This window comes from Neofelis nebulosa, chromosome 10, assembly GCF_028018385.1.
Source record: "Neofelis nebulosa isolate mNeoNeb1 chromosome 10, mNeoNeb1.pri, whole genome shotgun sequence".
Taxonomy (NCBI): domain Eukaryota; kingdom Metazoa; phylum Chordata; class Mammalia; order Carnivora; family Felidae; genus Neofelis; species Neofelis nebulosa.
The window spans coordinates 100,658,965-100,681,703 of record NC_080791.1 but is presented as its reverse complement, the minus strand read 5'-3'; the positions used below and the strand labels follow the sequence as shown (position 1 = coordinate 100,681,703).

The following is a 22,739-nucleotide window of genomic DNA, read 5'->3' as shown; positions in this document are numbered from 1 at the left end:
TATTTCAGTTTTTGTAGTTTATATGTCTCTAGGAATTTGTCCGTTTCTTCCAGATCGCCCAATTTATTGGCATATAATTGTTCATAATATTGTCTTAATATTGTTTGCATTTCTGCAGTGTTGGCTATGATTTCCCCTCTTTCATTCTTGATTTGATTTATTTGGGCCCTATCTTTTTGCTTTTTTGATCAAACTTGTTAAAGGTTTATCAATTTTATTAATTCTTTCAAAGAACCAACTCCTGGTTTCATTGATCTTTTCTACTGTTTCTTTTTTTTTTCCAATTTCGACAGAATTGATTTCTGCTCTAATCTTTATTATTTCCTGTCTTCTGCTGATTCGCTCTTCTTTTCCCAGCTCTTTTAAGTGTAAAGTTAGGTTGTGTATCTATGACCTTTCTTCCTTCTTTAGGAAGGTGTGCATTGCAACATACTTCCCTCTTATGACTGCCTTGGCTGTGTCCCAGAGGTTTTTATCTGTGGTATTATCATTTTCATTGGCCCATATACTTTTATGTACCACTTTAACTTCTTGGTTAACCTATTCATTTGTTAGGAGGATATTCTTTAGTCTCCAAGTATTTGTTGCCTGTCCAAATTTTTTCTTGAGATTTCACGTTTCACTGTGTTGTGGTCTGAAAATATGCAAGGTATGATCTCAGTCCTTTTGTACTTATTAAGGGCTGATTTGTGTCCCAGTATGTGATCTATTCTGGAGAATGTTCCACATGCACTGGAGAAGAATATGTATTGTGCTGCTTTAGAATGAAATGTTCTGAATATATCTGTTAAGTACATCCAGTCCAGTGTGTCATTCAAAGCCTTTGCTTCTATGTTGATTTTCCACTCACATGATCTGTCCTTTGCTTTAATTTGGGTGTTGAAGTCCCTTACTATTATCGTATTATTGTCAATGATTTCCTTTATATTTGTCATTAATTGATTTATAAATTTGGGTTATTTCACATTGCAGCATAAATGTTTACAACTGTTAGATATCCTAGGTATATAAACCCCTTAATAATGATCTAATGCCCTTCTTAATCTCTTGTGACAGACTTTATTTTAAAATCTACATTGTCTGTTATAAGACTGGCTACTCCAGCTCTCTTTTGGCAACTGGGAGCCTGTTAGGTGGTTCTCCATCTCTACTTTCAATCTGAAGGATTCTTGATGTCGGGGTGCCTGGGTGGCTCAGTCGGTTGAGCGTCAGACTTCAGCTCAGGTCATGATCTCGCGGTCTGTGAGTTCAAGCCCTGCATCGGGCTCTGGGCTGACAGCTGGGAACCTGGAGCCTGCTTCATATTCTGTGTCTCCCTCTCTCTCTCTGCCCTCTCCTGCTCATGCTATCTCTCTCTGTCTCTCAAAAATAAATAAACACTGAAGGTGTCTTGATGTCTAAAATGAGTCCCTTGTAAACAGCATATAGATGGATCTTGTTTTCTTTTCCATTCTGTTACCTAATGTCTTTGATTGCAGCATTTAGTCCTTTGACATTTAGAATGAGTCCTAAAAGATATGAACTTATTGCCATTGTATTGTTATGGAGTTGAAGTTTCCGGTGGTATTCTCTGGTCCTTTCTAGTTTTTGTTGCTTTAGATCTTTTTTGTTTTGTTTCGTCTTTTTTCCTCCCAGGGAGTTCCCCTTAAAATTTCTTGCAGGGCTGGGTTAGGGTTCACCAACTCCATCTGGTTTGTTTGGGAAACTTTTTATCTCTCCTTCTATTTTCAATGACAACTTTGCTGGATAATGAATCTTGGCTGCATACTTTTCTGATCCAACACATTGAACATATCTTGCCACTCCTTTCTGGCCTGCCAAGTTTCTGCAGATAGGTCTGCTGTGAACATGATCTGTCTTCCCTTGTAGGTTAAGGTTTTTTTTTTTTCCCCTTGCTGCTTTCATGACTCTTTCCTTGCCTGAGTATTTTGTGAATTGGAATATGATATGCTTCTTTGATGCTCTGTTTTTGTTGGCTCTAATGGCAGTTTTCTGGGCTTCCTGGATTCTGAGGTCTACTTTTCCACTCTTATTTGCTCACATGACACTTCTACCCCTTTTTCTCTCTCTTCATCTTCTGGGACCCCTATGATTTGGATATTATTCCCTTTTAATGAGTCGCTGAGTTCTCTCATTCTTATATCATGATCTTTTGCCTTAGTTTTCCTGTTTTTATCAACTTTATTATTCTCCATAATTTTGTCCTCTATATCATTGACTTGCTGCTCTGCTTCATCCATCCTTGCCACTATGGCACCATTTGAGATTGAATGTCAGTTATAACTTTTTTAATTTCACTCTGACAAGAGTTTACTTCTTTTATTGCCACGGAAAACGATTTTGTGTGTGTGTGTGTGTGTGTGTGTGTGTATGTTTTAAGCTGAGTAGTATTCTTAATATTGTGATTCTAAATTCTGGTTGTGACATCTTGCTTGTAACTGAGTTGATTAAGTCTCTGGTTGTCACTTCCTCTTCTTTCTTTTCGGGTGAATTCTTCTGTCTCATCATTTTGAGGGATGAAAAAGAATTAATAAAGTAATAGAAAAAAATAAAAATTTAAAACAACACAAAAAATATCAAATAAAGAATGCTGGATTGTAGGTGTGTTTTGGTCTGGTTGTTGAAAGAAGCTTGATAGAATAGAGAACAAAGGAAATAAAACAAGTGAAAAAAGGGGGACAAAAAGAAAATCATTTGAAAATTTAAAATAACAAATACAATAAGATAGAATAAAATGAAATGATTAAAGTGAAATAGGATTTAAAAATTTACAAAAAAGTAAAAAGTAAAGTAGAAAACCTAAAGAGAAATCTTTTTATAAAACTGGAAAATAAATATGCTTTTCTCTTTGTCTTTTCAAGAATGAGAAACAAAAAGAAAAGAAAAAGAAAAAAAATGGAATAGACAGACCAGTGAACAGAATGAGATATGGTTGAAAGAAATCCAGTTTCCCCCAGGAGTCAAACTATCAAGCACTTTATGGTTGTAAACTAAGCAGGCAGACACTTGTGGCATTCCTCTAGAGCACCATTGGCCCACTTGGAAGGGTCTTGGTGTAATGGCTCAATCCTCCACGAGATGGCGCTGCTTAGTTTGTTAGAGTGGAAGGTTGTGGCGAGCATGGGTGTGTAATCATATGCTCAGGAGGGCTGAAAATGGAAACACCAAGCTACCCAGTCTCTAGTATCAGAACTCTGTGAACTCCCCCACCAGCAATCAAGCACTCTTCCTTTGTCTCAGGCTTCTGTCCATTCCTCACAACTACACTGCCTGTGACCAAGACATCAGTGCACCAGGCAGCACCTTCCCCCCATGTTTTATCTCAGATGGGGCCGTGTATCCAAACCCCTCATTTCTGAGGGCCTCACAGCTATGACCCACCGAGATGCTCTGGGGGAAGGTCTCAAGAGCAATGGCTGGTGCCTGCCTGCCCCCAGGAAGGTTCACATGACTGCGATGTTGCAGATACCCAGAGAGTGAAGCCTGGCTCCAGCCTGTGCTAGAAAAAGTTCATGCAGTCGTGTAGCAGCAGTGATTCAGGGATTATGAATTATGGTAAATCACAACACAGATATGGCACCAGGCTTCACCCTTAACATCCTGGTGGCAACTCCAGTGAACGTGGCTGTTACCCAGGGTCTGCTGGGACCTATGCCTGTGGGGAGGCCACCCAGCGTTTACCAAATGTTATCCTGGAAGGGAAACTTCCTCTCCCCGTGTGGCCCTAGCACCCCCTCGGACCTCACTGCTGCTGAGGAATTCACCCTTCCAAACAGAGCTTCACTGGGTACTGAGCTGTGGAGTTTCAGCTTCTTCCCACCCCTGTTTATGGAGACATAATTAAACCCTCTCTTTTCTGAGTTCTCTTCCTCCCTTTCTTGTGGGTGTTTCCGCTTTTTTTCTTGTTCACTAGCCTCTTTTAGGGGGAGTGCATTTCCTGTACTCTCGCCCTGTCTCTGTCCTCTGTCCACAAGCAAAAACAGCTCCCTACTATCCACAGCTTCTCTCTCCCCCAGTTTACCTCTCTGCACCATGTACCTGCTGAGTTCTGTGCCTCAAGTGGCAGATTGTTGTGTTAATCCTCAAATCTCTTCTCTAGGTGTGCAGGTGGTTTTGTGTTGATCTAGCTGTGTTTCAGGGACGAGAATGGGAAAAAAAGACTTCCCTGCTGCTCCACCATCTTGGCCCCTCCAGTGCTGTCTCCCATCACTTTCTAAATTAAAATAAATCCTGTTGAAGCCCAGTGTTCATACAAATTATAATGTAACTTTTCTTATGTAGCAAGGTGTTAAAACTGAAATGTTGTATAGACACAATGGATGTGAACTGTGTGTCTAAATCACCTTATGCCGATTTCCAAACAAAAGGAAAAGATGAAGGAAAGTATCCTACTAGAAAAAGGATATAGACGTGGTCAGGTTATAAAGTGGCCAAGAGAATTATGAAAAAAATCCTTAAGTAAATCACTGTAGACATATGTCAGTCCCTCACCCCAGAATTCACATGTGTCTGTGTGTGTGTGTGTGTGTGTGTGTGTGTGTGTGTGTGTGCGTGTGTGTGTTTGCGTGCTGGAGCACTGCTTGGAGAACCTAGCATGGGGGCCCTCCATATGGGTACTCACAGCAGAAAGAGATAAGAAAAGTCAAGGAAGGAAGAGAGACTGGTTGGTATCAGGTGAGGGTGACTGGTTGACATTAGCCTATGTTAGAAGTTTTCCATATAAATATAACTCTTTGGGAGCAGATATGCCTGGATGTTTCCCCACACACTCCCACAGAGAAGCCATAAGGAGAACTTCTAGGGACTAGCTAAAAAGAGATCACTGAGAAGGGTACAGAATTTGGAAGGAAACCACTGGCTTTCTGAGGGCTAACAAGGGGTCATCAGTGATATTAAGAAACAGAAATCTTCTTCCCACACCAAGGATACTAAAATTAGAGAGCCTACAAAAATCCCCCAAAAGGAAGGCAAAGAAAAATCTTTCACCATTTGCCAGAAGCAGACTGGGTGAGTGAGTTTGTTAAGGTACCAGGTCAAGTAAGACTTTTTAGTCCCCTGACCACTTCTTCCACCCCTATGAACTGACTTTATCTAAAATCTAAGGGAAGCTGGACTTAAATGATCTAAACATGAGAAGAAAATTCCCACAGCTTTCTGAATACTAATGAATATTTTCTTTCTCCCACTATATTAAATTTTAAAAACCAACAAATGATAAGAATTAAATGTTTATTTTTATTATGTCTTGGTCACTTAAGAATCGATTATTCTAAATATAAACTTCACATGACCAGATTCATGCTTCAGAAATGAAACTGCAAGACACAAAACTAGGAAGATCAGGAGTCTTCACTTAGAACATAAAACATAATTGCCTCTTGTAAATATGGCACTGAGAGCTCTGACAAATGTTCTCTTTGGGATTTAACTATTTATTCTGCCACCTCTTTCTATGTAGGAGTCTTGGGTATCTTAGATGAGACATGATAACATTTGGTCTTCAGTTGCTAGAAATGATCTCATACTTAGGAAGGTCATTGGATTCTTTTCTCATTAGCCTATATCACATAAAGTAATTCTTGGTGCAAATTTGATGGGAACTATACGTTCAGATACTGAAACAGCATCACATGACAGTACTTAATTATGGGATTATGATGTATTGGAGGCGGACATGTTGGTGGTTATGGTGGTAGGGTGTTTATTACAGATATCAATTAGTTTAACTTCAAAAATTAAAATGAGTATTTAAACATTCCTCTCAAAACCAGAAGACCATAATCAAAAAGCAGTAATGTGGACCTTCAATCCTGGGTTCTCTCAAGGAATAGGAAATTTGAATTTTCAGACACCATTGGGAACCATAAATAAATAAATAAATAAATAAATAAATAAAGTGTTTTCCTGATATGCAAATGAATGTAAGAGCCAAGGAAGTCAAGCTAATCTAGGTCAATTTTATAGAGATACCAAGAAACTGCATTTGTTTCCCTGCAAACGTTCAGATACCCAATGAGTGATTCTCCAATATAAAAAGGCAAAGCTTCTTCTATCCCACCTGGATACAGTTACCACTTTCCTTTCACCTTTGCTTTCTCTACACTGTACATTGTTTTCTAGCCATGCTTCTACCCCTTAACCTTCTGCATATTCCTGCTGCCAAACCCCCTCACTGACCCTGATCTGTGACGATGAAAGAGAAGGACCCTGCCAAAAAGCAGTTCACTGGCTGATGCCGCCCATCACTGCCAAGTGTAAAACTCTCCTTCTCCCACCATTCACTGAACACTGAGAGTGTTATCCAGTGACAGTCCAGGTTTTCACTGAGGTTTCCAGCTCTTCGTGGAGTTTGAGGGTCCATCCATGTCCCAGTGAGTCAGGCTCAGGCAAGGATTCCACCACAGAATTTTCTCAGAACATCTTCTCCAACTCCCAGGTTGTCAAGACCACAACCTTCATTTCTAAGTTCTGGTTCCATAGGGATTAGCTCTATGTCCAAGTTCTTAAAGACTAGAATAAAATCTGTAGAGAATTAGTGTGCGCGCGCACACACACACACACACACAATCATTCTGTCAATAATCAATACATTATTTTCTGAAGACAAATCGTACAGGAAGAGAAATTATCATGTAAATATAGCCAGGTATCAAAAGAATTCAGCTGAGAGCCAGCCCAGGTTGTTCACAATGTTTATGGATATTAAGTAATCCTATTCTAATGCCATTCTCTCTGAATAAGGGTTGTGTATATATTAGTACTTATTCATAATAATTGAATTAAATATATAAAATAATAGTGAAATTAAAATTTCCCAATGGATTTTTCCCACAATGAGAATAATTCACCTTGCCTGTCCATGAAGGAAAACCAAGCTGTTAAGGAAAAATACATTGAAATCCCTGAATATCGTGTATCCAAAGAAGTCATACTTTGCTACACCATAATTTCTTCATGGCTTTTTTCACTTCCATATTCCTCAGTGTATAGATCAAAGGGTTCAGCAGGGGTGTCCCAATTGTATAAAACACAGCCATTATTTTGTCAATTGGAAATGTAGCTGGGGGACGTGTGTATATGAATATGCATGGACCAAAAAATAAGACAACCACAATAAAGTGGGAGGTGCAGGTGGAAAGGGCTTTTCGCCTTCCTTCAGCACTGTGGTTACGCAGAGAGTACAAGATGACAATATAGGACATAAGCAGGATTATGAAACTCACCGTGCATATGGCCCCACTGTTGGAAACAACTAGCAAATTTATCACATAAGTGTCCATGCAGGCAAGTTTCAACAAGGGCTGCAAGTCACAGAAATAGTGGTCAATCACGTTGGGGCCACAGAAAGGCAATCTCAAAGCCAGGAAAATTTGTGCCGAAGAGTGGATACAAGATCCCACCCAGGCTAAAATCACCAAAACGCTGCACACGTGCCGGCTCATGATGGTTGTGTATCGCAAGGGCTTACAAATGGCTACATAGCGATCAAAAGCCATGAGGATGAGCACCAAGATTTCCATGCACCCAAAGAAATGGAGTGTAAAGACCTGAATCATGCACTCATTGTAGGAAATGGTCTTCTTCTGAGCAAGGGCATCCACAATCAATCTGGGGGCTGTGGTTGTAGAGAAGCAAGTGTCAGCAAAAGACAGATAGAACAGGAAGAAGTACATAGGACTCGCAAGGCTCCTGCTTGTTTTAATAGTCACTACAATGAGAAAGTTCCCCAACAGTGTTGCAAGGTAAAAGATCAGGAAGACCCCAAATACTGCCCTCTGCTTTCCTGGATCCTGTGTCAGCCCAAGGAGAATGAATTCAGTCACACTGCTATTCATTGCAATTCTACTGGCTGAAAGTAAGGTGCAGTGGAGGACAAGGGCTGAATCTGCAAAGAGAAGAAAAGAAGTGACAGCTTGGGAAGATCGGTGGGCTGAACTCTGAATGCCTTGCTTTTGCTCCATGTTATGTTACCTCTGACTGTCTTCAATCCCCTATGACTCTTGGTAAATCTGCAGATGCCCAAGCCTCTCCCAGATCTATCTGCTGATTCAGAAGCTAACTGAATTGGATCAACAAAGCCTTCGCATCTGGGGAGATAAAATTAAATATCCTTTAAAAATTATGATTTCTACCAAGATTGAAAACTGCAGAACTTCACTTCTCCTTTGGCAAGTGCCTTAACTATCTCAAAATTTAGCTTTCATATGAAAAACGGAGTGCAAATATTTGCCTTACCTGATCCTGAGTTTTCTTAAGAATTAAAAGATTGTTTATGCACACAGATACACACATATATCTCATGTGTTTTGCGTTTTATCTATATGCTTTGACATCTAAAAAAGACTATTCCACTAAGATTAAGCACTCATATTGTCGGACAATCCCTCTGGAAGAAAATACTCTCCGTTCAGTTCGCTTATTTTTTGGTCTCTGACCCCTTCGTCTCTGAACCCATCAGTTTCTTGGATGCAATATGCTTTACGTAAATCTATTTTGACCATCTTTTACTTACGCCTTTCCTGTTCAATGTCCGCTTCCCTGATGTCATTATATAACAAAGGTCAAGGCAACTTTGAGGTTGGAATAATCGAGGAAAACTGTTTACCCTCTTGACTGTACTCTGGGACTAAACTCAGAATATTGAGCCTCTCTGCCTCTGAATTCAACATGCCATAAAATTCCTAATGATGCCTATAATCTAAATAGTTTTGTAACCCAGAGATATTCATTTTACCCTGATTTCACCAGCATACTTCTAAAAACTTCATCTGAAACATATCCCATAATTCTAACATACTATGTTATGACTATTCTACATCAAGTTTTTGTTCATAATATATTGAGTTTGTCATTGAAATCTTAATATAATATCATTTTGTGTCCTGATTTTGACTTGGAATTATTATAGCCCTTCTTCCCATTTTATCATACTTATCGTTAGTTTCACTGTTAATTTAATTATGTGATATTGTAGTAAGTGTCTTAAATGGAATCTCTTTGACTGTTTGTCCTTTGAGATATTTATATTGCTTCCAATTTTGACTCACATAAATAGCAACTTAGAGTAGTTTCCCAAGTAATATGCTGCTGTCCCAAATGCTAGAGATTATCATTGCTGTGGATAATTAGTAAAAATGTTTTTCAATATGGTATGTCCATTTATTAACTATATTTATGATGAAATAATTCATGTTTATCATTAATATTTCAAAGTACATAGAAAAATGAAAGAAAATTTAAAGCTGTCTCCAAATTATTGAATTTATAAACGCACTCTCAGAAATAACTATTTTTGGTTTTCTTTTAGAAATATCTTTTAAGAAGCATTCTCTAAGTATATTTACATATGAATGTATCTCTACATCCTTTTACTATATACACATATGGTCAATATTTCAAGGTTGATGATTTTGCAGAAAAGCTGATGAACATGCAAACAAACAAAAAAGGTTATTTTATGACGATCTTATTCTCTCATTTGGTTAGTAGAAAACAATTGAATTTTGTTATATACATACACATTTTTATCAGCAACCACATTTTACATTGTTACTGCATTTTTAATGAAAATGTTGTTCTCTTGAGAATTTTTTGTATTTGTTCAGTTCATATTTTGCAATCTTGATATTTTACCTGGGATGGCTATTCATCAAGAAAATAACTACATTTCTTGGTCAAGAGCACAGTTGCTGCAGTCAGATGTCTTGGGTTCAAATCCCAGCTCCACTCTTTACTAGCTGGGGAAAGCTACTTTACACATAACATGGTTATACCGCAGACAAAATGAGAAAAAGATCCAGCTTATAATAAGCGAGAGCTATGTAAGTCCCCGCCTCTGCTACTTTCCCTATTATGATTTTACTTTTTCCCTTTTTCTGTGACCTTTTTTCCTTTTCTTATATTACAAGCTGTCCATTTTCCCATTCTAATTTAGTCTTTTTGCAAAACATTTTATAATGGTACTGCCATTCCCTTCTCTCATACTTCCATAATCATCTTTGATTTTCAATATCAAATCACAATTACCTGGACTTATGGCAAACATGGGCAAAATATTCACTTCTTGTTAATGATTTTTGAGTTTTAAGATACATGTAGATGAAATCATTAATTATGTAAGGGACTATGTGGTTGGTATTAGAAGAATAGAATCCATCTGCAGAGAGAAGAGTAAAAATTCCTAACAGACAGATGGTCAGTGAAAAACTCCAGATTCTGTTAAGAGATGAACTATAGTTTGACTGAAGAAAGTCAGAATCTGAACCAGGTCCCCTGAGATGCAAACATCCTAAAGCACACTGGAGAGGTAAGTTAGCACAGTGAAAGCATCGAGGCTGAAGCGGAACAGCTGGATTCATACCCCACCCACTGCACAGTATGGCGCCATGTTGCAGAAGTCCTTACATACCTCTGTGCTTCATTTTCTTCACCTGTAAAAGAATCTACTTTTTAGTGTTTCTATGAAGGCTAAATAATTCAGTATGTACGACGCAGAAGAGATGCAGGTATTTAGTAACTGTGATTGGAATGGTTCTTTCATTATGATTACTAGTATCAATATTCCACTATGATTATTAATATGACCAAGATATTAATCTACCTGTTCATTTACCCATACTACATCTGCACAACGCTTTTGCACACTAATTTCCTTCCCCCAAGTGACTGAAATCATCTTGGCACTAATTTGCTCATGGTGATCAGAAGCTGGTAATGGCAACTCCAAATATCGTTAATACATACTAAAAAACAAATACAAAGTGCAAACAGCTTCCCTATATGTGACCCATGATGACATGAAAGTAGAAATAAAATATACCCTGGTTTGTAAAGAGTTTGTGATGCAAAGATATGAAAATCAGAGGGGTGAGAGCATTTGACATGAAAGAAACCAACCAACGTTTTAATGGGGGTGATGGGACAAATAGAGAAGATCAATATGAAACCGCTGGTTTAGACGGACTCTAGTGTCAGCAGAAAAACTTGGAAAAGCAAGGTTTTGTCTCTGCCAAAAGCCATGGAAGCCTGGTTATGAAATTTGAACATATTTTTGCAGTCAAGTATGAGATTTGGAGATATACAAGATATGACAGCTGATTTTATTAAGATATATTCAGCGCAGAAGGACAAACTCATTCAGCTGTTTATCAAAATTTAGTCATCTAGTTTTCTAAACATAGTCCAGTTGGATTTGAGCTTATCTGGACTGAGGTGCCTGCTCCCTTCATGATGTCAGGGTTGCCCTGAAGATATCAGTCTTTGTACATCCTGCACTTAGAAACTCAATGGAGAGCATACAGGGGAATTCACTGTGGCCCCAACAGAATGAAGATTGACCCAGCAGGCATCCCGAGTATGGTTCAGTGGTGACTCCAGACGTGTCCCTTCCCCTGTCAGAGGAGGAGCAGATGGGCTCCCTCTCAGCTGTCTCTGTGGGGGGCGGGGAGGAGGCAGCAAAATCACACACCTCTTCTCAGCTTTAATAAGATCTTTTGGTCGTTGTTGCTTCTTAGTTTGTTCTCGTTGCTAAGACTTAATTTTTTTAGAGCAATGCTACATTCAGAGCAACGCCAACACACAGGTACAGAGATTCCCCATATGGTCCCTAGCAGCCACCCAAATATCACCCCTGCCATTACCAACATCGCCCGCCAAAACGGTACATTTCCCAGAACTGATGAGCCTACCGTGACACATCCTCATCACCCAGAGTCCAAAGTTTACCCCAAGGGTCACTCTTGGGTGTGGTACATTCTATGGTTTTGGTAAATATTAGTAACATACATCCATCATCGTAATATCATACAAAGTATTTTCACTGATCTAAAAACAGGATCACTTTAGATTCTCAAAACATGGGGCATAAAAACTCCTTTCACACAGTGTCTAATACTCATTAAAATCTAAATAAAATGTCTCATGCCATCTTGTTGGAGAAAATAACACGTCGAGGGAGATAACTACGTGAGTTTTCACTGTGAGCATTATTAGCTCATACATAGTACAAAATCAGTTACTCATAAACAGCAGTCTTACAAATGGTCAATCCTACAATTCTTCAGATGGACACTCTATGTTTCTATACAGAAAGAAAGGACACAATTTCAGAAATTCCGTCTTCTCGCTCCATCCTCTCCCTCTTTTTACCTCCTAACTACAACTTGAAAAGGAAAAGTGGGCATTCTAAAAATATGATGAATCATAACTTATGATTAAAGGGTTACTGCGGTTTTCAAGTGCAAAGGCTGAAATACTCACCATGACTTTCAAAGTCCTCAAACGCTGTGCCATAGTCTTGCTTACCACCTTTCCTCCCAGGGCTTCCGCTCGTGTGTGTTCCAGCCATGCCTGACACTTGCTGTCCCTCATCAATATGTCCCGACCATCTCATTCCCTACACTTTCAGTATTTCTCAGTGGCTAAATGACCTTCGTCTGATAACCTCCACCTTCCGCATTTACTTCCTGTGTCCAGAGTACCCTGTCCATCTCCTGAGCACAGCCTTCCAGGTTTTCCCAAACAACTTTCTTGCTACTTGCCTTCCACTGCTAAAATGTGTGTGTGTGTGTGTGTGTGTGTGTGTGTGTGTGTGTGTGTTTGAATCATGCAACCCTTGATTATAGTCTTCTTTCCTTTTCTCTTTAAAATCTTTTCTCATTGGAATTCACATCTCATTAGGCAAATTCACATTGTTCTAATTTGTGCACTTCCGACTAGGCTGGGAAGTAGCTTAGCAGAGAGCAGTCTAAAAGAAACCAGTACCAGAACTCAAATTTTTGTGCTCCATGGTAATCTCTCCCACTCTAACACTCCACACCTTACCCACCAGTGCCATGCAAAGCAGCAGACTCCATTCATTTGGGTGCAGTCAGCGTAAAGCCAGAAACCATGAATCAGTAAAGAAGAAAAGCACTTCCATGCCTAGTATGTATACCCTGACTCTCAAATGGATGCAAACTTGAAGAGGGATCAAAATAAGATCAGAATTTATTTATATTTATATTTATATTTATATTTATATTTATATTTATATTTATTTATATATATATATTCATATTCATATTTATAACTTAAACCCACAGTGTAAGGTTGAGCAAAGAATCTTGTTAGGGATAAAGAATACTTCTCTCGGATTTCAATAGAGAGTTTGCTTCTCATTCCTCCACTCCATATATGCCCCTTACCCCAACAGCAGAAAGAGAATATAATTCTTAGCTGTAAGCAGGTTTTTCAGGAGGTATGGACAGCCAACTTTAGTATCATTACTGGCAGAACAATCAATATATCATAGATCGAGGTATCAACAGTATTAATGCATACAGACTGCATGTGGTCAGTATACAACCTGTTCCTTTTCCAGAACTTAAGCCTTGTAAATAAGAAATCCACATGAATAGGGGTGCTTGGGTGGGTCAGTCAGTTATGTGTCAGACTCTTCATTTCAGCTCAGGTCATGATCTCACGGTTCGTGGGATCAAGCCCCACATAGGGTTCTGTGCTGACAGCCTGCTTGGGATTCTCTCTGTCTCCCTGACTCTCCCTTACTCATTCTCTCTTTCTCTCTCTCTCCTCTCTCTCTCTCAAAATAAATAAAAAACATTTAAATAAAATAAATAAATTGAGGGTCAGCTGCTTATTTAATCAATTAAAAAAAGAAACCCATATGTATAGGATACTATACCTCTGCCCCCTCAAATATACCCCCCACCTTTCCAATAAGCATTGGTCCTGAGAATGTCCTGCCTCAAGCAGAGGCCAGTGAAAGCTGGGAGCCCTGACACATTCAGATCCTCTCATCACTAAGACAAATATGTTCCTGGAGTTTCAAGTGTCTCAGGAGACAGAATTAAATCATGGCAACTGCCCTAAAACCCAGTCCTTCGTGGGAGGCAAGGAAAAGAACATAGTTTACTTGGGTTTGAATAGTTACCTTATTGTTCGTAAAGGAGATGAGATCCAATAGAGAGCTCCTAGATTTGCTCTCGCAATTTGGATTTACTTTGAAGATGAATCATGTGCAGTAAGTGTGCAACATGTGAACCGTACATCCAATAGATTTACTCAGCTTTCCAGTGCAGGGTCTGTGGGGAGAGGAGATACTCCACAGACAGCCAGTCTTTATTAAAAGGACTGAGTTAGAGCTGTAATATCAGCAGAAAATTTCTCACTTCTATTCTTATAATTTTCTAGAATAAAGAGGAAATATCCCCACTATTCTGCTATAGAAACGTCTCTTAAAGCAACTCTGTAACCCCAAAACAACTCCTTGGAAGAGCACACGAATTAAACATTTCTTCCTCCTCCATCTGATATTTATAGAGATTTCATAAATGTTCACAAATGCTGAGCCTTTGGAGGGACAAGGACTTTCCCCTTCTCACCCAACCCAAAGGGATAAACTCAGTCAATCCTTGGCCACAGCAAACCACAGTGCCAAGGATTCCTGAACAAGGCTGTCAATGGGCAGATTCTGTCCTCAGAGCCCTTCTCCCCTACCAGTCTGTCCTAAGGGACACCTTTCATTTCAGTTACCAAGTGCTCCACTCCTGTCCCTGCCCTATCGAAAAAGCAAGCAGGTATAGATTCCTGAAAGCTACCAAATGCTCTGATATTTAAGGCAAATCTTTTCCAAAACCACACAAAACTCTGAGCCCATGTACAGGTTGAACCACATGTGATGTAATTGAATTCATGCCTTGCTATTTGTGTCTCTTACTTTAAGTTAGTTTCTAAACTTCTCCCTGTTTCTTATTCTAGAAAATGTCACTCTTAGATATAATATTATAAATCTTAATAATACTCATAAAATATAAAATTACAGTGAAAACTACTCATTAAAATTTCTACAATTTCTAAATATTTTGAAGTCAGTAAGTCAGTAGGTAAAAAGAGAAGAGAAAAAATATGGAAATGAAAATGTTTTCAAGTAGTTTTTATTTTTAAATCAATTCAAGTTATACTTAACAATGAAATGCATTTTTGTTATTGAGCAATTCTACACATTACTCAGTGCTAATCACAAGTGTCACAGACTGGCTACCTGTGGAGTATCTTCACTCCTCTTGATCTCCTTTACTATTTCACACAGCCACCCACCTCCCTTCAGCAACCAGCATTTTCTGCTCTGTATTTTATAGCCTGGGTGTTTTTTTTTTTTTCTTTTTCCTTTCTTTGTTCATTTGCCTTATTTCTTAAATTCCACATATGAATGAAATCATGTGCAATTTGATGTCCTCTGACTGTTTATTTAGCTTATGGACACTCTAAGTCCATCCATGTTTTTGTAAATGGTAAGATTTCATTCATTTTAATGCTATGACTGCATTGTACATACCAAATTATATTTGTTAATTTACATCCAAGGTATTGAGCATATAGTTCACTAATAATTTCAGGAGGAGAACCCAGTGATTCATCCCGTACATCTCACACCCAGTGCTCATCACAATAAGTGTCTCCCTCAATGTCCTTTGCCCATTTATTCATCCACCAACTCACAACCAATCCAGCACCCATCCTTTTGTTTTCTATATGTAATTTTATTTCCTTTTCTTGTTCATGAAGACATAAGGAGAAAAAATTGATACTTGTTCCCATTTTTATGACAAGATTTTTCTTCAGTTTTTACTACTGTATTTTTCCATTTTTGTGAACTTTTAAATCGATTTCACTTTCATCAATTCTTTTTATTCTATGTTATTGTATTCATTATTTTAAATTTTCAACTGTTTGCCTTTTTTCACTTCTTTTCTTTCCTTTTTTTCTCTATTCAATCAAACTTCTTTCCACAACCAGACCAAACACACCTATGACCAGCATCCTTCATTTGATTTTGTTGTGTTGATTTTAATTTTTTAATTTTTATTTATTTACTTTATTTTGTTAATTCTTTTTCTTCCTTCAAAATGATGAAATGAAGGAATTCAGCTCAAAAGAAAGAAAAGGAAGAAATGACAACCAGGGACTTAACACAGTTACAAGCAAGATGACAGAACACGAATTTAGAATCACAATAATAAGAATAATACCCAAAGTAACATAAAAAAACAAAAAACACAAAGAATCCCTTTCTGTGGCAATAAAATAAGTAAGCTCCAGTCAAGGTGAAATTAAAAATGCTATTACTGACTTTCAATCTCGAATGGTGCTAGGGTGGCAAGGATGGATGAAGCAGAGCAGCAAATTCATGATACAGAGGACAAAATTATAGAGAATAATGAAGCAGAAAAAAAAGAGGAAAACTAAGGCAAAAGAGCACGATATAAGAATGAGAGAACTCAGTGACTCATTAAAAAGGAGTAACATCCAAATCATATGGGTCCCAGAAGACAAAGAGAGGGAAAAGGGGTAGAAGGGTCATGGGAACAAATAATAGTGGAAAAGTAGACCTCAAAATCCACGAAGCCCAGAAAACTCCCATTAGATTCAACAAAAACCGGGCATCAAAAAAGCATATCATAGTCAAGTTCACAAAATACTCACGCAAGGAAAGAATCATGAAAGCAGTAAGGGGAAAAAAAAAGTCCTTAACCTACAAGGGAAGACAGATCAGGTTCGCAGCAGACCTATCCGCAGAAACTTGACAGGCCAGAAAGTAGTGGTAAGATATGTTCAACGTGCTGAATCAGAAAAATATGCAGCCAAGAATTTGTTACCCAGCAAGGTTGTCATTGAAAACAGAAGGAGAGATAAAAAGTTTCCCAGACAAACAAAACTGATGGAGTTGGTGAACACTAAACAAGCCCTGTAAGAAATTTTAAGGGGAACTCTCTGAGAGGAGAAAAGGCAAAACAAAACAAAAAAGATCAAAAGCAACAAAGACTACAAAGGACCAGACAATACCACCAGAAACTCCAACTCCACACAACACAATGGCAATAAGTACATATCGTTCAGTACTCACTCTAAATGTCAACGGACTAAATGCTGCAATCAAAGACATAGAGTAACAGAATAGATAAAAAAAAAAACAAGATCCATCTATAAGCTGTTCACAAGAGACTCATTTCAGACTTAAGACACATTCAGATTGAAAGTAAGGAGATAGAGAGCCATCTATCATGCTAATGGTTACCAAAGGAAAGCTGGGGTAGCCAGTCTTATATCAGAAAATCTAGATTTTAAAATAAAGAGTGTAACAAGAGATGAAGAAGGGCATTAGATCATAATTAAGGTGTCTATCTACTAAGGAGATTTAACAATTGTAATCATTTATGCCCCCAAGTTTTGATACAACAAATTTACAAATCAATTAATCACAAACATAAAGGAAATAATTGACAATAATACGATAATAATAGGGGACTTCACCCAAATTACAGCAATGGACAGATCATCTGAATGGAACATCAACAAAGAAACAAAGGCTTTTAATGATATACTGGACTGGATGTACTTAACAGATATATTCAGAACAATCCATTCTAAAGCAGCACAATACATATTCTTCTCCAGTGCACGTGGAACATTCTCCAGAAAATATCGCATACTGGGACACAGATCAGCCTTGAATAAGTACAAAAAGATTGAGATCATACCTTGTATATTTTCAGAGCACAACACTGAAACACAAAATCAACCACAAGAAAATATTTGGAAAGTCAACAAATACTTGGATACTAAGGAGCATCCTACCAAAGAATGAATAAGTTAACCAAGAAGTTAAAGAGGTACATAAAAAGTATACGGGCCAAAGAAAATGATAACACCATAGCACAAAATCTGCGCACAACCAAGGCATTCATAAGAGGGAGGTATGTAGCCATGCACGCCTTCTTAAAGAAGGAAGAAAGGTCTCAGATACACAACCTAGCATTATACTTAAAAGAGTCGGAAAAAGAACAGCAAATAAAACCCCAAATCAGCATTAGACAGGAAATAATAAACATTAGAGTGGAAATCAATTGTATCAAAATTGAAAAGAAAAAAGTAGAACAGATCAATGAAACCAGGAGTTGGTTCTTTGAAAGTATTAACAAAATTGGTAAACCTATAACAAGTTAGATCAAGAAGAAAAGGGGGGCGCCTGGGTGGCGCAGTCGGTTAAGCATCCGACTTCAGCCAGGTCACGATCTCGCAGTCCGTGAGTTCGAGCCCCGCGTCAGGCTCTGGGCTGATGGCTCGGAGCCTGGAGCCTGTTTCCGATTCTGTGTCTCCCTCTCTCTCTGCCCCTCCCCCGTTCATGCTCTGTCTCTCTCTGTCCCAAAAATAAATAAAAAAAAAAAACGTTGAAAAAAAAATTTTTTTTTTAAAATAAAAAAAATAAAATAAAATAAAAATAAAAAAATAAAATAAAAAAAAAGAAGAAAAGGAAAGGACCCGAATAAATCAAATTGAGAAAGAAAGAGGAGAGATCACAACCAACACTGCAGAAACACAAACAATATTAAACAGTATTATGAGCAGTTATATGCCAATAAATTGGGCAATCTCGAAGAAATGGACAAATTCCTAGAGACATATAAACTACAAAACCTGAAATAGGAAGAAATAGAAAATTTGAGCAGCCCCATAACCAGTAAAGAAAATGAATCTGTAATCAAAAATGTCCCCAAAACCAGAGTCCAGGGCTGGATGGCTTTCCTGGGGAATTCTACCAAACACTGAAAGTAGAGTTAACGCCTATCCTTTTGAAGGTGTTCCAAAAAGTAGAAATAGACGGAAAAGTTCCAAACTCATTCTATGAGGCCAGCATTTACCTTGATTCCAAACCAGACAAACACCCCACTAAAAAGGAGAATACAGCCAATTTCCCTGATGAACATGGATGCAAATCTCTCAACAAGATCCTACCCAATCTGATCCAACAATACACTAAAAGAACTATTCACCACGATCAAGTGGGGTTTATACCTGGGATGCAAGGATGACTCAATTTCCACAAATCATCAATGTGATACAACACATTAGTAAGAGAAAGGAGAAGAACGACGTGAACCTGTCAATAGATATGGAGAAACCATTTGACAAAATTCAGCCTCCTTTCTTGATAAAACCCCAGTTTGTAAACGTAAACTTTCTTTCTAAGTTTTGTTTCTCTCTTTCTTGTTCAGTCCTTGTGGGTTTTCTACTCCCTCTCTTCCTCATCAGCTGCTGTTAGAGGGAGTGCATTTCCTGTACTCTCGCCCTGTGTCTGTCCTCTGTCCACAAGCAAAAACAGCTCCCCACTATCCACAGCTTCTCTCTCCCCCAGTTCACCTTCTGCACCATGGACCTGCTGAGTTCTGTGCCTCAAGTTGCAGATTGTTGTGTTAATCCTCAAATCTGTTTTCTAGTTGCGCAAGATGGTTTGGTGATGATCTAACTGTATTTCAGGGAAGAGACAGAGAAAAGAAAAACTACCCGGCTGCTCCACCATCTTGGCCCCTCCAGTGCTGTCTACCATCACTTTCCAAATGAAAATAAATTCTCTTCAGGTCCAGTGGTCATACAAATTGTTTATAATGTAACCTTTCTTATGTAGCAAGGTGTTAAAACTGAAATGTTGAATAGACACAATGGATGTGAACTTGTGCCTAAATCATCTTATGCCTACTTCCAAACCAAGGAAAAGATCAACAGAAGTATCCTACAACTAGATAAAGGATATAAACGTGGTCGGGTTATAAAGTGGCTGAGTAATTTGTGAAAACAGCTTTAGAGAATTCACTGTAGAGGTATGCCTGTCCCTCACCCCAGGGGTGTGTGTGCTGTGTGTGTGTGTGTGCATGTGCGTGTGTGATGGAGCCCTACTCTGAGAACCTAGCATGGGACCCTCCATATGGGTGCACTGAGCAGACTGAGGTAAGTAAAGTCAAGGAAGGAAGAGAGACAGGTTGGTATCAGATGAGGGTGACTGTTTGACATCAGCCTATGTTAGAAATGTTTCTTCATTAATAGAACATTTTGGGAGCAGAAATGCCTGGACGTTTCCCAGAAACTACCACACAGAAGCCATAAAGAGATCCTTTAGGGACCAGCCCAAGAGAGTTCACTGGGAAGAGTACAGAATTTGGAAGTTAACCACTGGCTTTCTAAGGGCTAACAAGGGGTCATCAGTGATGACAAGAAATAGAAATCTTTCCACATCAATGATGCTAAAATTAGAGAGCCTACAAAAAGCCCCCAAAGGAAGGCAAATAAAAAGCTTTCACCGTCTTTGATGTGACACGATAACATTTGGTCTTCAGTTGGTATCTCACATACTTATGTAGGTCATTGGATTCTTTTCTCATTAGCCTGTATCACTTACAGTAATTCTTCTTGGTGCAAATTTTATGGGAACTATACGTTCAGATACTGAAACAGCATCACATGACGGTACTTAATTATGAGATTATGATGTGGTGATGGCAGACGTGGTGGTGGTTATGGTGGTAGGGTGTTTATTACACATCTCAATTGGTTAACTTCAAAAATCAAAATATGTATTTAAACATTCTTCTTCTACAAAACCAGAAGACCAGAATTGAAAAGCACTATGTGGACCTTCAATCCTGGGTTCTCCCGAGAAATAGAAAATTTGAATTTTCAGACACCATTGGGAACCATAAATAAATAAATAAATAAATAAATAAATAAAGTGTTTTCCTGATATGCAAACGAATGTAAGAGCCAAGGAAGTCAAGCTAATCTAGGTCAATTTTATACAGATACCCAGGAACTGCATTTGTTTCCCTGCAAACGTTCAGATATCCAAAAAGTGATTCTCCAATATAAAAAGGCAAAGCTTCTTCTATCCCACCTGGATACAGTTACCACTTTCCTTTCACCTTTGCTTGCTCTACACTGTACATTGTTTTCTAGCCATGCTTCTACCCCTTAACCTTCTGCATATTCCTGTTGCCAAACCCCCTCACTGACCCTGATCTGTGAAGATGAGAGAGAAGGACCCTGCCAAAAAGCAGTTCCTGGATGATACCGCCCATCACTGCCAAGTGTAAAACTCTCCTTCTCCCACCATTCACCAAACATTGACAGTGTTTTCCAGTGACAGTGCAGGTTTTCACTGAGGTTTCCAGCTTTTAATGGAGTTTGAGGGTCCATTCATGTCCCAGTGAGTCAGCCTCAGGCACACATTCCACCACAGAATTTTCTCAGAACATCTTCTCCAACTCCCAGATTGTCAAGACCACAAGCTTCATTTCTAAGTTCTTGTTCCATAGAGATTAGCTCTACATCCAAGTTCTTAAGGACTAGAATGAAATCTGTAAAGAATTAGTGCGCACACACACACACACACACACACACACAATCATTCTGCCAATAGCCGGTATATTTTTTTCTGAAGACAAATTGTACAGGAAGAGAAATTATCATGTGAATATGGCCAGCTGTCAAAAGATTTCCACTGAGAGCCACTCCAGGTTGTTCACAATGTTTACGGATTTTAAGTAATCCTATTCTAATGTCATCCTCTGTGAAAAAGGGATGTGTATTTATCCGTACTTATGCATAATAATTCAATTAAATATATGAAATAATAGTTAAATTAAAATTTTCCAATGGATTTTTCTCACAATGAGAAAAATTCACTTTGCCTGTCCATGAAGGAAGACCAGGCTGTTAAGGAAAAATACATTAGAAACCCTGAATATCCTGTATCCAAAGAAGTCATACTTTGCTACACCATAATTTCTTCATGGCTTTTTTCACTTCCATATTCCTCAGTGTATACATCAGAGGGTTGAGCAAGGGGGTCCCAATTGTATAAAACACAGCCACCATTTTGTCTATTGGAAATGTAGCTGGGGGGCGTGTGTATATGAATATGCATGGACCAAAAAATAAGACAACCACAATAAAGTGGGAGGTGCAGGTGGAAAGGGCTTTTCGCCTTCCTTCAGCACTGTGGTTACGCAGAGAGTACAAGATGACAACATAGGACATAAGCAGGATTATGAAACTCACCGTGCATATGGTTCCACTGTTAGAAACAAGTAGCAAATTTGTCACATAAGTGTCCATGCAGGCAAGTTTCAACAAGGGCTGCAAGTCACAGAAATAGTGGTCAATCACGTTGGGGCCACAGAAAGGCAATCTCAAAGCCAGGAAAATTTGTGCCGAAGAGTGGATACAAGATCCCACCCAGGCTAAAATCACCAAAACGCTGCACACGTGCCGGCTCATGATGGTTGTGTATCGCAAGGGCTTACAAATGGCTACATAGCGATCAAAAGCCATGAGGATGAGCACCAAGATTTCCATGCACCCAAACAAATGGAATGTAAAGACCTGAATCATGCACTCATTGTAGGAAATGGTCTTCTTGTGAGAAAGGGCATCCACAATCAATCTGGGGGCTGTGGTTGTAGAGAAGCAAGTGTCAGCAAAAGACAGATAGAACAGGAAGAAGTACATGGGAGTCCCAAGGGTCCTGCTTGTTTTAATAGTCACTACAATGAGAAAGTTCCCCAACAGTGTCGCAAGGTAAAAGATCAAGAAGACCCCGAATACTGCCTTCTGCTTTCCTGGATCCTGTGTCAACCCAAGAAGAATGAATTCAGTCACACTGCTATTCATCACAATTCTACTGGCTGAAAGTAAGGTGCAGTGGAGGACAAGGGCTGAATCTGCAAAGAGAAGAAAAGAAGTGACAGCTTGGGAAGATCGGTGGGCTGAACTCTGAATGCCTTGCTTTTGTTCCATGTTATGTTACCTCTGACTGCCTTCAATCCTCTATGACTCTTGGTAAATATGCAGATGCCCAAGCTTCTCCCAGATCTATCTGTTGATTCAGAAGCTAACTGCCTTGGATCAAC

The 22,739-nt window shown here is 38.8% G+C and overlaps 2 protein-coding genes across 2 annotated transcripts; both read right to left on the bottom strand.

Annotated features, from left to right (window-relative positions):
- Positions 1-6,926: 6,926 nt before the first annotated feature.
- LOC131488785 (olfactory receptor 4C11-like) lies at positions 6,927-7,835 on the bottom strand. The gene has a single exon (XM_058690620.1). The coding sequence runs from the start codon at positions 7,833-7,835 to the stop codon at positions 6,927-6,929; it is 909 nt and encodes a 302-aa protein (XP_058546603.1).
- A 13,756-nt stretch (positions 7,836-21,591) lies between these two features.
- On the bottom strand, positions 21,592-22,500 carry LOC131488784 (olfactory receptor 4C11-like). Its single transcript, XM_058690619.1, has one exon. The coding sequence runs from the start codon at positions 22,498-22,500 to the stop codon at positions 21,592-21,594; it is 909 nt and encodes a 302-aa protein (XP_058546602.1).
- Between the last annotated feature and the right edge of the window lie 239 nt (positions 22,501-22,739).

What these genes read in the sequence shown, in the direction of transcription:
- LOC131488785 (XM_058690620.1), bottom strand. Translation starts at nt 7,835, where the DNA reads ATGAATAGCAGTGTGACTGAATTCATTCTCCTTGGGCTGACACAGGAT.
- LOC131488784 (XM_058690619.1), bottom strand. Translation starts at nt 22,500, where the DNA reads ATGAATAGCAGTGTGACTGAATTCATTCTTCTTGGGTTGACACAGGAT.